The 13,632-nt window shown below is 33.5% G+C and overlaps 1 protein-coding gene across 1 annotated transcript; it reads right to left on the reverse strand.

Moving 5' to 3' along the window:
• Positions 1–130: 130 nt before the first annotated feature.
• LOC114188693 (DEA(D/H)-box RNA helicase family protein) lies at positions 131–8,273 on the reverse strand. The gene is made up of 19 exons (XM_028077291.2): positions 7,895–8,273; positions 7,035–7,214; positions 6,747–6,815; positions 6,540–6,646; positions 5,974–6,052; positions 5,128–5,301; positions 4,853–5,001; positions 4,431–4,526; positions 4,119–4,221; positions 3,872–3,934; positions 3,597–3,658; positions 3,340–3,436; positions 2,763–2,881; positions 2,622–2,664; positions 2,292–2,393; positions 1,446–1,547; positions 1,228–1,314; positions 845–1,119; positions 131–599 (listed from the first exon to the last, which is right to left on the reverse strand). The coding sequence occupies exons 1-19, from the start codon at positions 8,228–8,230 to the stop codon at positions 584–586; spliced, it is 2,259 nt and encodes a 752-aa protein (XP_027933092.1). The 5' UTR covers positions 8,231–8,273; the 3' UTR covers positions 131–583.
• Between the last annotated feature and the right edge of the window lie 5,359 nt (positions 8,274–13,632).

Here is a 13,632-nt window from a genome sequence, read left to right on the forward strand (position 1 = left end):
TATACCTGTCTAGTGCTTAAATAATAAGCATAAGTCTAACATCTAACTTAATTCTTTCAGAGTGAATAGCCACTGACAGCAGAGGGTCAACAGTGAGCAGCTCAGGAGAATTTTAGCATTTACAATGAAATGATCATCCAACCCCAACATGCTCTTATATTGCATAAATGGTGCCTTAACAGAAGTACAGCAGAAGTAACAAGATTCAAGAGTTTCTCTGGAAATTAATTCTATGGGCAAACATTTAAAACTCAATCTGATGCTAGTTTTACAAAATTGGACAGCTATAAATTATGCTGTCCATTTGGAATGAGAACAAAAAACTAGTGATACAATTACCAAAAAAGCAGTATTGGTAGTACTAGTTAGAGCTACCATAACCCCACAAGAGAGGTTTTACACACCAGTCACCACTCATCAATGGCCACCCAAATGCATCAGTTGAAATTCACACCTCCAATGATGGGAATAGATATATGGTATAAGCATTTGAATACGTGTCTGGTTAGTAATAAGGACACATTGCAGGTTTCTATGGTCCTTCCATGCACAAGTTTATGACAAGGATTATCAGCTTCACAAACTACTTGCGCTTGTACCTGAAAAGGGAATTTGAATTGAGAGTTCATTTATTGGCATTGAACAAACTACAGAATTATAATAAAAGGGGCAAACAAATATCTAATCACTGCAAAAGTAATGAACCAAAGAAAATGAAAATGAAAACAATGAACAATCCAACTTTAGAAGCAAATAGAACGAATCACGAATCAATGAGATCAATGATTTGATAGATGTTAAAAGCTCAGAGTTCCTGGTTTCAGAAATGAGACAATTTTCATACCTTGACTTGCTTTTGAATGAACTTTTTGCCTTCTTTCCTCCTCCAACACCTCTTCTTTTTGGCTTTTTATCCTTCATGTCAGTCTGGAATAGATCCCTCATCTCTTCTGTCCTTGAAGGAGTTTTTCTGGGAACATTGCTAGATTTCTTCTGACTCTTCTTCACAATCTTGCCAGAATCTACTGCCTTCTTAACAGCCTTCACTGCTTTCGCCCTTCGGTAAGCAAGATCAACAAGTGACAATCCACCCTTTTCTTTTTTATTGGTTCCCTTGGCCTGCAATCACATATGCATTTATTTTAAGTGCAACAAGATGAACAACAAAGAGTATATTTCAGGCTTCATGCATGAAGAATGTCAATAGGAAGGAGAAGGAATGCATACCTCTACTTGGTTACCATCCTCCTCTTCATCCTCCAACATCTCTCTAGCTGCTTCTAACTTTCTGCGCTTCTTTCTAGGCAAATGTTTCTACACCAAAGAAATATTCATCAAGTAAACACATAGCAATAGTAATGCATATACATGCAAGCCTACTTACATTTTATACGTATATAAAAACAAAATTACATGGACATTACAAAACTGGGAAACTCTGTTACCTCTCGCTCTCGCTTCCTCTTTTCTTTCATTCTGAGGTCTTCGGCTTGTTCGGCGCTCATTACCTCTTTCCCAGAACTCTTGTTCTTCTCTAGGGAGGATGCCTGATCACAATTATTGTATTTCTTATAAACCATTGGAAATATTTCACTCAAGAAAGAGAAATTTAAATAAAAAGAACTTTCCATTCAATAATTAGTTTGACTGGCATCTAACCTTCACTGCTAAAATATAAAGGAAAGAGTCCCCGTTGTTCACATGCATTATAATTGTTAAGATGTGACTTGATTCCATTAAATAGGAAAATGTGATATGATTTGACCATATCAGATAGGAAAATATCTTGGTAAATAATTATCTGTATTAACTATTGATTATATTCCTTATTATTAATCCATGTGTGTGTGTACACTACACACATGGAACTCATTATATGTATTTCCAGCTTCTCTCTTCTCAACAATAATCATTAAAATATCTCGCTGGATATTTACCGGAAATGAAGCACACGTGTATATGGTAGAATCAATTAGGAGCAATCTTATATTTGAGTAATTAAGATTGAGCCAATGTAATTATTAATTAATATAAGACTAATTGCACGTTTCATTTAGCTATTCTTTTAGAAGAAATAACAACCATTTTCCAAAAGATTTCCTTGAGAAGCTGAAAATGGGAGATGGATATTTCTTCAGAATAAGCTTAATCCAGACATGCATAAATATATATTGTGAACTATCCAGATTGCTTTTATTATTCTGACTTATAACGCTCAATCAATCCATCCTAAGATGGTAAATTAATGCCAGTAATTTGAGAGATTATTTCAGGAAGATAAGATATTCTACCTTAGCTGCTTTGGCAGCAAGTTTTTTCTCCTTCTCTGTGACAAACCATGTTCTTTTGGGACGGGAAAAGATCTCTTCCTTATGTTCAATCATGTTTTCGGCCTGCCAATGTCATATAAGGGCATACTTTTAGTAAAGGGGAAATGTTAATGATGAGAAATGAAAATCATCATACTGGTTCCGAAGTCAGGGAATGTAATATAATCAAATTAAGATAATACAATTTTCTAAGTGATGTTACTCTGGAAATGACATAGACATGATTACATTTTTAGTTATCCAAGGCATGCCAATATTAGAGGCAAGTAAAGTAGGATAACTGATCAATACCTTTGTGGCCTCCATTTCAGCTTTCCTTAGAGCTCTTTCTTCACTGAATAAATAGAAATATAAATACAGTAAAATACTAGTAAAATGGAAGTTAAAGATAAAGGATGAAGCCTTAAAAATAAAATAATATACAATCAAAACCTCTCTTCTCGAAGTACTTCATCAATTTGATCCTCCATTTGCTCAATAATATGAGACCACTTAAGTATAGATTGCTCAGCAACAATGCGGCTTCTCAACTTTGAACCAGCCCTCTTGGCCTAATTAATTGAAAATCAACAGGTACAGGACTAATTATAAATGGCTCATTTAAAGCATAACTAGATTTTATTCCATTTGTGTATTCTATTCCTTAACAGAAAAACAATAAAAATATCTGGGTTTTCTTCAGGCATATATTTTAGTGAAATGATTAATTAGTAAAGGTATATAATCCGGACCAAATAAAAACTAAAATTAGTACATACACAGTGAATGAGATATTTCTCTGTACAAGATGTAATTAAAATGTTTGATGTAGAAACTTTCCGATGAAATGTCAAACTTGAATAACTCGTTGGGAAAAATAATTAACATACGTTGGCAGAATGTGTAAATTACAAAAAGGGACAGGGACCCAAAATACAGATCAGCTCATGCAACATTTTTTATCTTAAAAATAAGGAAAATTGTGCAAAGAAATATGAAAAAATGGAGCAATTCTTAAAACGATACTCACAATAGCTTTTAAAAGTGATCGATCATTGTCAGTCACAAAAGTGACAGCATATCCTTCTCTTCCAGCTCTTGCAGTTCGACCAACACGATGAACATAGCTTCGGGGATAATAGAATTATTGAAGTTATCAGGATGACCAAGGAGAGAATGAGATAATGTTTAAGGTGAGATCAACAAATATGTTCCCATATACATAGCAAAGCAGCAAAATGTCAAGTAAAGTTACCAGTTAACAAAAATATGGATCATAGACTATACCTAGTAAGATCACGTGGACATGCAAAGTTGATAACTGTTTGAACACCGATAATGTCAAGGCCCTACAAATAAAAGCATAGGCAACAATGTCAGATTTATATCCAAATTCCAAAATGACAAAAGAAGCTAAAGAGCTACATATTTAGTAATTGTATGATCACCTCGAGTGACCACAGTTTTACAAGATAAAAAGGGGTGTTTGATTTAACAATACAATTAATAAAATAATATTCAAAGAGGGTAAAGAAGAAGGAACATTAAGAATAGACTCATACACGGGCAGCCACATCTGTTGCAACCAAAAAATCCACTTGCTGCTTCCTAAACTGTTCCAAAGCCTAAATAGACAATCAGAAGGGAGTAAATCTTGTCACAATCACAACTAATTTCAACAGAAACAAAAACATATGAAACCCAAATGAACATCATCAAGTTTAATATCCCAAAAATGTGATAGCTAACTACAAAATAAACCAAAGAAAAAAATACAAACGATACACCCATCAATTATTAACAACATACTTCCAGACGCTGGGCTTGAGTAAGATTTCCATGAAGCTCAGCAGCTTTTAAGCCAGCTAATCCAAATATAATCTTTAATCTATGTGCTGCTTGCTTTGTTCCACTGCAGAAAGGAAAGAATACTCGTAAAGCAGTGCAAATGAAGACCAACTGTTAGATTAGACGTATAATAGTATGAACACTGGAGTCGTAGTAAAATCAACCCCCTACTTGTTGACAATCAGTTCATTGAATAGCAATATAAGACAATTCATAACCAGTTATATAGAATCAAATCCTACATCAACAAGCATAGGAAATGATAAATGAAACCTGAAGATGATGACTTTGGCAGTAAAAGTTTTTGAGCACATTGCAAGAAGAACAGCTTCCTGGTTTACTTCCCGCATTCTTCGTATTCTAACAACTCTGGAAAAGGAAAAAAATAGTTAACAGAGCTCAAAAGATTTTAATTGATGCCAAAACCTTGTGAAATACTTTAAACAAGCATGAAATATACTCTTCTTAATATGCTTTTAAAGTTCAAAACACCATTCAATGTCCATTCCATTAAAAGATTTGCTTACAACAAAAGAACATTGAGGAAGTATTACTTATTGATTTTTTTGCTTCCACAATAACCTCTTATTTATCACTATAATACGACATACAGCTGACTATCAAAGCATACAGAACAGAAGTAGGTGATAAGTGATAATGAGATTAGAAGTAATAATGAGATATTAAGAAATTACTCCTCAGTCAAGGTTGCTGGCCGTTTCGTAGATGGGTCAGCAGAAAGACGCAAGGGCTTTGACAGGGAAAGTTTAATAAGTTCATCAACCTCCTCAGTCATCGTTGCTGAAAACAGCATAGTCTGCCTTTTTTTGGGACACAAGCGAACCTGTTCAACATTAAACACACTTTTAACTCTTCTTTATTCTAAAAATTGAAATCATAAAAATTATAAAACAGCATATTTTTTAACTGTAATGGTTCTTGACTTAAATAAATGGACATTAAAACTCACAAGTTCTTGAATTTCAGCACTAAACCCAAGCTCCAAAAGACGATCTGCCTCATCAAGGATGAGAACAGCAAGATCATCCAAATCAACAGACATAGCATTGCGTAAATGGTCAATCATTCGTCCTGGAGTAGCCACAACAATGTCTGGCATTGTTCTCAAAGCAACCTCTTGCACCTAGGATGGGAAAATACCGCTTTTAAAACACAAATAGCAAATGAGACAATCTTTGTCCCCCCAATCAACTAGACAAAAGTAGAAAAATTTTATAGCTATAAAAGTCACATTGCATCCACTCATTCATAAAAAGAACACCTAACCACATGACATTCTTTAAAATTTGGTAAAAAAATAAGACATGCCACTGATTATGAAAGAAACCAATGGTTTTTGTTTATCAATATCAATCCTTCATATTCTCCTAGTTTATTAGCTTGAAATATTTCTTCAAAAGGCTCATTAATCTAATTAGTCATTAGAAAAGGTCACTTTTACAAAATTCCTTCTTAAAGCAATTCATATCATCAACAAATAGATATCATATCATATATAGTGTACAAACATGTCAAACTTAAATTGACTGATAGTACGAAAGAAAAAATCATGTTTTGAAACTCAAGAATTCATTACTATGTATCAACTGTTAAACAAACAGGAAACGTACTATACAAAACCGAAAAAATATCAGGTTGTATAAAAGGCAGAAGGCAAAAAGAAAATGATTATCGTGGACAAAACCAAAACAGCTGACTGCATACAGAAAGCATCATAAAAGGCACATAATTCTATTCTGAACCACCAGCAAATCTTGCAAATTAAGTTTTCAGGAAGTTGAAATAGTGATCAAACCTTTGTTGACAGACCCCCAACAACCAGGCAACACCGTATATCAGTAAACTGAGCAAGCTTCTCTATCATACTGTGAACTCTATCAAAGAAAAATTAGAAATAAGTATATTTGAAAAGCAATTAACATGAATCACCATAAAAAGAGTACTGGATGTGCTTAATTTTTTCACAATTAAATATATGAATAATATATATATACACACACACACACACACATACATGTACAAATCATTGATTAAATGGAGCCTAATCTGAATTTGATGCATTAATTTAAATGCATTAAAAAAGCAATAAATGTTTCAAAAACTATATCCATCCAATGAAACCATAAACTGAATCATCTATATACTCTTTAGTTCAAGCTTTTGCACTAGTGACAACGAAGAACAGGCGCGCAAAGCCATATATACTAGTCGTCCCACATCATACATGGTCAAAGAAAATAAACATTCATAATATATTTTAGTATCCATAGGCCAGTTTCTTTACTAGAATGGTATATTTGGAATATTTTTACAAAATAAATATAATCCTAAACTAAAAATCCGTACAATTGTAACACTTACTGGACGGCCAATTCTCTGGTTGGAGTAAGAATGAGGACCCTTATTGCACGCATGCGTTTTGGACGGAACAACAACCTCTCTAGCGTAGGTAGTGCAAATGCAGCTGTCTGCATGGAAACACATGAGCAGGATATGAACAATATCAGGAACACTGAAGCAAGATGTCACAAATTTAAAAACATCTAAAGAAAGTAACAGAGAGGATACCTTTCCTGACCCAGTAATGGCACTACCACATATATCACGACCAGACAATGCCAATGGAATACATGCTGCCTGTCATCAAAATTCAAAACGCCCAAAAACAAAGTCAAATTGTCTGCACAATCGGCCTAAATAGCATGAAGATAGAACACAACTAATTCCAGTAATGCTAAGACCAAAAAGATAAAGATAAGCAATATATTGAAGGTAATCTATCCTAAATAGCATATAACTAAGCAGCCATTAATGCTAAGAATTAAAATAAAAATCAATAAAGCCAAAAATAGAAACCTGAATTGGCGTTGGTTTAGCATACCCCAGGGCCTCACAAGCCCGGAGCAAAGGACGAGACAAATTAAGCTGCAGGAAGGAATCAGCGTTGAAAGAGGTTCCATCAGAAGGAGCAAAAAAGGACTTGCTATCATTGCCATAACCCTCCTCTTCGTCTTCTTCATCCGGTTTATAATCTTCCTAACCAAAAGCAACGAATTTAAAAAGACAAAATCAATTCTAGCACTACTATTGAAACAAATGAGCACTTATAAGATCTTTCTAAACAAACTAAATAACTAAATAATCAAGTTTTTAAACAAACAAGCACTATTTTTCAACCCCTGTGACTGAAACAAGCCCGACAGACCCCTTACTCAATTCGCCCAAAAAAAACAACAAAAAAATGAAACAGAAAACATCCAAATCCCAAATAAAGCCATCTTCTGAAAACAGAGGAACACTTCTACGATCCTTCCCAATAACCAAAAATTCAATGGTATATGCAAAAGGGTATACGGCCACAAAAAGAAACGAAGACCCAATAATTAGTTTCCAATCCCTAATAAAACCAACTTCTGAAACAGTGAAGCACTTCTTCACAATCCTCCCCGACAAAACAAAAAAAAAAAAACTTTGTTTCTTATCGTATAAGTGTAAAAACCCATAAGGGTATACGAATGCGCACACACATATAAAAACGAAAACCCAATAATTAGTTTCCCATCCCAAATAAAACCAACTTCTGAAACAGTGAAGCACTTCTTCTCAATCCTCCCCCCAACAAAAAAAAAAAACACTTTTCTCATCACGTCAGAGAAAAACCCAGAAGGGTACACGAATGCACACACACACGCACACAAAGAAAACCCAATAATTACTTGTTCATCAAGTTCAGACTCGGAGCTGTGGTCAAGCTCAGCAACGAGCGGCGTGGAACGTTGCCGGAGAGCTTTGGAGATTTTCTCGTCCACCGAGGTTGTGCTCTTGCGAGCGTGTTCCTCAGCCACTGATTCCGTGTATTTGGCGAAGTCCCATGGAGACTGCGTTTTCTTCTTCGAAACCCGCGCTTCTTTGTGCAGTCCCTCTTCTTCTGAGTCAGAATCTGATCCTGACTCAGCTTCTTCTGGTTCTTCTTCGTCTTCTTCTTCCTCTTCTCGTTCGGAATGTTCGATTTCTTCGTCGCTGGGAGGTTCGAAGACGAAGCTGGGGGACATGGTTGCTTGTTTGGTTTGATTTTGCCGCAGGTTTTTAGAAGGGTTCTTCGTTGTGTAGTTGTAATTTAAACAATGCAAAGGAGCGATAATGGGCCGGGTCAGATCAAACATTTTTCAACCCATTGCTGTGAAGTGAAATCGCCTAAATAACCTTTTAAAATCCTTACAAATTTACAAAAAATACTTTGAGGACCTATTTCAAAGTTTACAAATCACAGTCTAAAATTAAAATTATACTCTTTTGAAATAGTAAAAAAAAAATATTATGAAACAAAATTTTAAAAGTAAAATTTAAATTATTTGAGATCTTTTTTTTGTAGTGGTAAAATTATTAATTTAAACCTAATAAGTATAATTTTCGAATTTTCAATAATGGAGTAAACTTAGAAATTTAATTGTTAGTTATGCATTTTTATCTTCAATGGGAACGACGAATTATAATTCTATTGTATGAAATTAAGTATTAATATATTTTTCTGCTAAATTCGTCACTAGATATGACAAATAAATTTGTTTTTTGGGTATTATCCAAATTCGTCTCCGTTTTGATGAAAAATCTCCGCATTGACTGAGTAAAGGTATGGAGAATCCCCGACTTTTTTAATTGGGTATGGAGAATCCCCGACTTTTTTAATTGGGTATGGGGATGTACATATCCCCGCCATATCTCCAATTTTAAATTATTAAAATATTTACAATTAATTAAATAATCATATATATATATATATATATATATATATATTTTCCATTTTCTTCTAATTATTTGATTTGTCATGAAACTCATTCGCATCTCTAATATATTTTTTATCTTATTTGTTGTTTATTTTCATAATGTAGAATACTATTTCGATATATTTATCTAATTATTTTTTATTTTCTAACTTATTATCAATCATACTGTAATTTTTTCACTATAATTATATAAATAACTTTTATTTACTACAATATAAAAATTTAATGTAATTACCATGAATATTTTTTATCACCATGCAACGAAGTTCAAAAGATACAAAATCTATGTTAAAATTTTATTATTATGTTTATTATTTGTTCTTTACGTTATTTTGATCAAGTGATGTATTATAACTTTTATTAGTGTATAAAAAAATTCATTAGAATTTAAAATATTGAAATAAACAAACATTTAAAATATATTTTAATTTGAATATTTGTTTTTCTTTTATATTTTTTTTAAAAAAATTATCAACTAATGTTTGCAAATTTAATAAATGTTTTGGTTCACATGAAATTTTATTTGGTATTTTAATCTAAAATGTAAACAATTATAACTTATTTCAAAGTATTTGACATCGAATAAACAATCATCCTCCTGATATTGAATATTTGATAATATTATTTTTTTACCGTAATTTTTATTATTTTATAAAAATGAATTAAAATTAATATTAAGTAGTAAGAAAACAGGTATGAATATGAGTACGAGATTATACCTGTTACCCGATGGGGATGTGACAAAAGTTTGATACCCGTTGGATTTGGGTATAAGGACGAGGATGAATTTTTTTCTGCGGGGATGGGTATGGGATAGTGAAACTCGTCCCCGTCCCGCCTCGCTGCCATTCCTATTTGTCACTGAGTTTTTTTTTATTTAAGAATATAATGTTTTTCAATAAGGTGATTCAGAAAATTAATCCATTTATTTAAATAGTTTAAAATTTTAAAATTAAAAATAATTGTTTAAATAAATTAATTAGAAAGAAATTATAATTTAAGAAATTTTGGAATGTAATTAAAGGAATAAAATACAAGAATTTCAATAATCCTAAAAGATATAAGAAATTTGAGATTTCACTTTCACCCTTACTTCACTCATAAAGGTCAAGTTGATTCAACTTAGGCTAAAGGTTCAATCGAGTTGGTTCAAGTCAAAGGTTCACTCGAGTTAGCTCAGACTGAAGGTTCTTTAAATAGGCTCAAACTAAAGACTCAACCGAGTTGGGTGAGGTTGAAAGTTAAGTTGATTTATTCTAGGTCGAAGTTTGAAACAAATTAGTTTGAGCCAAAGGTCAAGACGAGTTAACTTAAGCCAAAAATCGAGATGGATCGACTAGAGTGAAGGTCAAGATGGGTCGGTCAAGGCAAAGGTCAAGATAAATTGGTGTAGGGTGAAGGTTGAATTGATTCTGCACATGTTGAAGGTTAAGTAGATTCAACCTAAGCCAAAGGTCAATTTGATTTGACTCAGGACGAAGAACGAGTCGAGTCAGTTGTGATTGAAGGTCAAGTTGAGTCGCCTCGAGTCGAAGGTCAAGACGAGTCAACTCGAGCTGAAGATCAAGATGAGTTAGCGTAAGTCGAAGGTAAAGCCAATTCAATGTAGGCTGAAGGTCAAGTCAATTTTGTGCAGGTTGAACATCAAGTCATTTCGTCCCAATATAAATGAGAAGCCAAGTTGGTCATAGCCAAAGGTTGAGACGAGTCAACTTGGTTGAAGGTTGAGACAACTACACCCGAATGAAAGGTAGAGAAAAGTCTATCAAATTGAAGGTTGGAACATGTTAATATGTGTCTAAGGTCAATATCAGTTGGCCTTGATTAAAGGTTGAGACAAGTAAGTCTAGGTCGAAAGTGTTAAAAAACAAACGTTTAATATTACAAAAGATGAAAACATTGTTGCTAAGCCATGATTCTCGTTGCAACAGTTACAATTTTAATGCAAAGATTTGTTTCAATTTTAATTTCATCTTTGAGGCATGGTTTCAATTTTATGTACATTGAGGGATAACATATTTGACCGTTGTTGAGCCTTAATTTTCTCCATGTGGGTCATAGTTTCTTCAGCCTTCTCCATCCTTTATTCATACCTATAAATAGGTGTCTTTGGTGCTCTCCAAAACACACAACACATCTCATTCTTTTATCTTCTTTCTCAAAATCTATTATCCCTTCTATTGTCTTTTATTATCCTGGGTTGATTACTCTTTCAATAGCACTTTCTTGCTAGTTCTGATATCTTCGAAAAATCTGATAAGTTCCTGTAGTATCCTGGGGGATTTGCACAACACACCGCAGATAAATCCTTAAGGATAGTGATTATACACGCCTTAGGATGTGCGTATTGTTCGTGTTTTGTCATATTTTACAACAATCTTAAGGAGTTATGGCTGACATCAACAACAACTCTACTTCGGAGAATCAAAACATTTCCGAAACACGGACTGTCTTTGCGAAACCATTTTCGGATGTATTAAAAAAATGAGGTATTCTCTTGATAAAACATATGATGCTGGCAAGAACATGTGTCTACTCTTTTCGACATGTATGGAGTAGCTACGACTCTCTCAACTTCAAAACCTGGCGAATCCAATACTCTTGCCAAACAAATTGAAGATTGGACTCATGCAAACAAGGTATGTCGACACACCTTACTTAGTGCCTTGTCTAATGATTTATTCAATGTGTACTGCTCGTATAAGGAACCAAAAGAAATTTGAGATTCGTTGATTCTAAAATATACTACTAAGGACGTCGTCCGACAAAGGTTTGTCTTAAGGAATTACTACCGTTGGGAAATGATCTAAGAAAAAGACATCAAAGGTTCAAATCAACAAATATCACAAAATACTTGAAGATATTAAAGCAAAAAACATACTTCTGCCTGATGAATTTGTTTCAAAACTTCTGATCGAGAAATTGTCGTCATCTTGGACTGACTATAAACAACAACTGAAACACGGGCACAAGCAAATGACGCTTCAATAACTCATTACACACATTATAATAGAAGATACCAACAGGAAGGAGTGTGTTACTGCAAGGGCCAAAACATTGTCGGGAAAGACAAACGTGGTAGAAGACAAACCTACTTCAAAAAGGTACGACAACAAACCTGATCACAAAAGGAAAAACAATTTTTGAAATTTCCGTCCCAATGGATCTAACCCCACCTTTAAGAAAAAGGGTAATTGCTTCGTATGTGGGAAGTCAGACCATCATGCACCTCAGTGCAGGCGTAGAGCAAAAAATGACAATCCTCTTAGGGCTAATATAACCCAAGAGGAAGATATTATAGTTGCGGTTGTTTCTCAAGTAAATCTGATGACGAATGTGAGCAAGTGGGTGGTAGACTCTGGTGTTACCAGGCACATTTGTACAAACAAAAATGCTTTTACCTCCTACACTAGTGTGGGGGATGGAGAATAACATGTTTATCTTGGTGATTCTATGACAACTTCAGTCCTAGGAAAATGAAAGGTTCTTTTAAAACTTACATCTGGGAAGACTCTAGCCTTAAGTGATGTGCTACATATGTCCTCTATCAGAGCTAATCTAATCTCTGTAGCATTATTGGGAAAAGTGGGGTTAAAGTGTCATTCGAATCTGATAAGATTGTAATGACAAAAAATAATGTTTTCATGAGGAAGAGATATTGTGATCAAGGTCTATTTGTACTTAATATTTAAGAAATTATAAATGAATCTTCTTCTACTTATATCGTTGACTCATATGAGATATGGCATGCTAGATTAGGACATGTGAATTCCTCTTATGTTATGAAATTGCAACGACTAGGATTAATTAATATGTATGATAAACAAAGTGGTAATTGTGATGTATGTGTAGAATCCAAAATAACTAATAAAACATGTTATCTTGTAGAACGTCAAACTGAATTGTTAAGGTTAATTCATACTGATCTAGCTAATTTAAAACAAACTATGTCAAGAGGTGGTGAAAATTATTTTGTAACCTTTATAGATGATTATTCTAGATACATCAAAGTGTACTTAATCAAACGTAAGAATGGAGTTTTTTATGTGTTTTTAACTTATAAAGTGGAAGTAGAAAATCAATTGAATAAGAAAGTTAAGAGGATTATATTATATAGAGGTGGTGAATATGTTTTATTTAGTGACTATTGTGTTAGATAAGGTATTATCCATGAAGTAACCCCACCATATTCACTTAAGTCTAATAGAGTAGTTGAGAGGAAAAATAAAACTATTAAGAAAATGATGAATGTCATGCTTATTAGTTTTAGTGCACCTGATAACCTTTGGGGAGAAGCCATTCTTACTACATGTTTTTTACATAATAGGATACCTCATAAGAAAACAGGTAAAACTCCCTATGAGTTATGGAGATGTTATCAACCTAATCTTAAATATCTAAGAGTGTGGGGGTGCCTAGCTAAAGTAATGTTACCCGATCCTAAGAAAAGGAAAATAGGCTCTAAAACATTTGACCGTATGTTCTTAGGCTATGTTGAACATAGTGTTGCCTATAGGTTTATTGTTCTTAAAAGTGATGTGATTGAACATAATATTATTGTGGAGACAAAATATCTTGAGTTTTTTTAACATATATTTTCTTTAAAGGTTAGTGATACATCTGAACGACCTATAGATACTTATAGTGATGCCATGAGTAGGGGTTTCAGA

Source organism: Vigna unguiculata, chromosome 6, assembly GCF_037176805.1.
Source record: "Vigna unguiculata cultivar grain cowpea cultivar isolate G323 ecotype 2 chromosome 6, ASM3717680v1, whole genome shotgun sequence".
In the NCBI taxonomy this organism is placed as follows: domain Eukaryota; kingdom Viridiplantae; phylum Streptophyta; class Magnoliopsida; order Fabales; family Fabaceae; genus Vigna; species Vigna unguiculata.